The sequence below is a fragment of the Anarrhichthys ocellatus genome, unplaced genomic scaffold, assembly GCF_004355925.1.
Source record: "Anarrhichthys ocellatus isolate YVR2014 unplaced genomic scaffold, GSC_Weel_1.0 scaffold4469, whole genome shotgun sequence".
In the NCBI taxonomy this organism is placed as follows: Eukaryota; Metazoa; Chordata; class Actinopteri; order Perciformes; family Anarhichadidae; genus Anarrhichthys; species Anarrhichthys ocellatus.
In genome coordinates this window covers 904-3,278 of record NW_022284443.1, presented here as the reverse complement: position 1 = coordinate 3,278, position 2,375 = coordinate 904, and the positions used below count along the sequence as shown (strand labels likewise).

The following is a 2,375-nucleotide window of genomic DNA, read 5'->3' as shown; positions in this document are numbered from 1 at the left end:
TGTGTGTGTGTGTGTGTGTGTGTATATATGTGTGTATATGTATGTATATATATATCTCCGTAAGGACCTTGATGCATTGTCACATATTGTCAAATAACGAAAAATAAAGGCTACAAACTGGCAACTGCCACGACACCTCTCGCAAACAGTTGCCGCTGTTTGCGGCAGCAGGAAGTGCCTGCTAGCCAGCTGCGACAAACCTGTTCCTCTCAGAATGCTGTATAAACTGTAAAAATAAATGTAGATCTTACGAGACGCACTTAAACGCAGCATGGATCATAACATGTGTCATATGACAGACACATGCGATATGCGCATGCGCAGTCATCCGAGCAGGAGTCTGCAGCGCGCTTGGAATATGAGCAGCCCGCTCGTTGTGTTCACGGTGACAGTAGCCCTGCTCGGTGTGCACGTGCTGCACGGCCTCCCGTACTCTTACCTTCAGGTAACGTTTCACTTTCAGTGTTTGACTTCCCGAAACCTCACTTCCGCTTTGTTTGCACTGGATGTATTCGGAGCGGAAGCTGTTTGTACCAGTGAAGCGGAGCGCTGAGCTCCTCAGACAGCTGCTCTCAATGAGTCTGTGAGTGATTAGTGTGTTCATCATTCAGCCTCATATAGAGACTCATACATTCATGTTCACAGCCAAGGAGCCATCATGGAGTCAAGACAGAGACGTTCAGCGAGAAGTACTTCACTCAGACTGTGGACCACTTCAACTTCAACAGCATGGGGAACGGGACGTTCCTCCAGCGGTACCTGATCACAGGTGAGAGCTCCTCCATCTGACCGGAGGGGAGAGAACACACGAGCACCACTCACTGCCTGTGTCTGCTCTCCTTCAGAGGAGTACTGGACGCAAGGCTACGGTCCCGTCTTCTTCTACACCGGCAACGAGGGCGACATCTGGGAGTTTGCAGCCAACTCTGGCTTCATCACAGAGCTGGCTGCTCAGCTCAGAGCCGTGGTCATATTCGCTGAACATGTAAGACACGCGGACAGTATGTAGCTCAAACATGGCTGAGGAGAATTCCAGATCATGTGACAAATATAAATTGTGAAATGAGTGGTTAGCTGATTCTCACTTCCCACAAGCCGTCATCACACAATGAGACGCAGAGAATCAAGAGAGAGGGCTCCGAGTGTGACGATCAACAGTGAACACCTTCATCATCATCATCGTCACTTCCATCATAACTCATAGTGATGTAAGTGCTGTATTAGGGAAGCTCGGCACACTGATCTCAGACATGTCAGAAGGAAGAAGACGTATATCACACACACAATGCTGGACTCTGAACATGGGACATGCAGAACATCACACTTCAACAGGTTTCTTTGTGCGCCATGTTCTCTCCTAGATGAGTACAAACCAGGTTCAACCAGAAATACAATGCTGCTCTTTGCTCTTGGTCAGATTTTAAATCTATTTACTAAATATGCAGGAAGGTTGTAATACTTTGTATTGTGAATCTCTAACACTTCCTCCGTGATGTTGCATGCTGGGTTCTCTTTCTCACGTCTTCATCTGTTTGAATGTCTTCTCAAGCTGACCGTGTGCCCCCCTGTCCCTGTGCTTTAGAGGTACTACGGCACATCTCTGCCGTTTGGCAAAGACTCGTTCAGCGTCCCTCAGATCGGCCTGCTGACGGTGGAGCAGGCCCTCGCTGACTACGCCGTCATGATCCGGGACCTGAAGCAGCAGCTGGGGGCCGCAGACTGTCCCGTCATCGTGTTTGGTGGCAGGTATATCTATATATGTTCTATAAATGTGTTATATGTGACACGTGTATCAGATTAGCACTCCTAGTGTTCTGTGGTATCTGCTCCTCTTGCTTCCTGCTCCCCTGTCTCCTCTCTTCCTGCAGTTATGGTGGGATGCTGTCGGCCTACATGAGACTCAAGTATCCGAACATGGTGGCTGGAGCTCTGGCTGCCAGCGCCCCCGTGCTGTCCACTGCGGGGCTGGGACACTCCGGCCAGTTCTTCAGAGATGTAACAGCTGTGAGTGCAGAATGCTCCTCTTCTTGTTGAGGGAGCTTCATCTACCGTCACCTGAGCGGAGAAGCTTCCACAATATCTGAGGGCCGTTTGCTCCAGAACTGTTGGAGCGCTTTGGAAACACAATCGCAAATAATGTCTGAATATAGACGCACGTGTGCAGGTGGATGATGACCGTTGTGTCTCTGTCATACAGGATTTTGAGAGCGTTGCCTCTGAATGCAGAGATGCTGTGAGAGGAGCCTTCCATCAGCTGACAGGACTAGCACAGCACCAAGGTACACGTGTTATGTTGCTAAGACACCTGGATCTGTTTGAGATCAAACTAAAGACTATATATATATATATATATATATATATATATATATATATAT

At 48.5% G+C, this 2,375-nt stretch overlaps 1 protein-coding gene across 1 annotated transcript in view; it reads left to right on the top strand.

Moving 5' to 3' along the window:
- The first annotated feature begins 295 nt into the window (after positions 1-295).
- The window catches only part of LOC116379507 (dipeptidyl peptidase 2-like), a 2,955-nt gene continuing 875 nt past the window's right edge, over positions 296-2,375 (top strand). The window contains exons 1-6 of the mRNA XM_031841462.1: positions 296-445; positions 646-769; positions 846-985; positions 1,583-1,746; positions 1,869-2,004; positions 2,198-2,279. Coding sequence (XP_031697322.1) covers positions 311-445; positions 646-769; positions 846-985; positions 1,583-1,746; positions 1,869-2,004; positions 2,198-2,279 — 781 coding nt within the window. The 5' untranslated portion in view covers positions 296-310. The remainder of the gene's footprint in view (positions 446-645; positions 770-845; positions 986-1,582; positions 1,747-1,868; positions 2,005-2,197; positions 2,280-2,375) is intronic.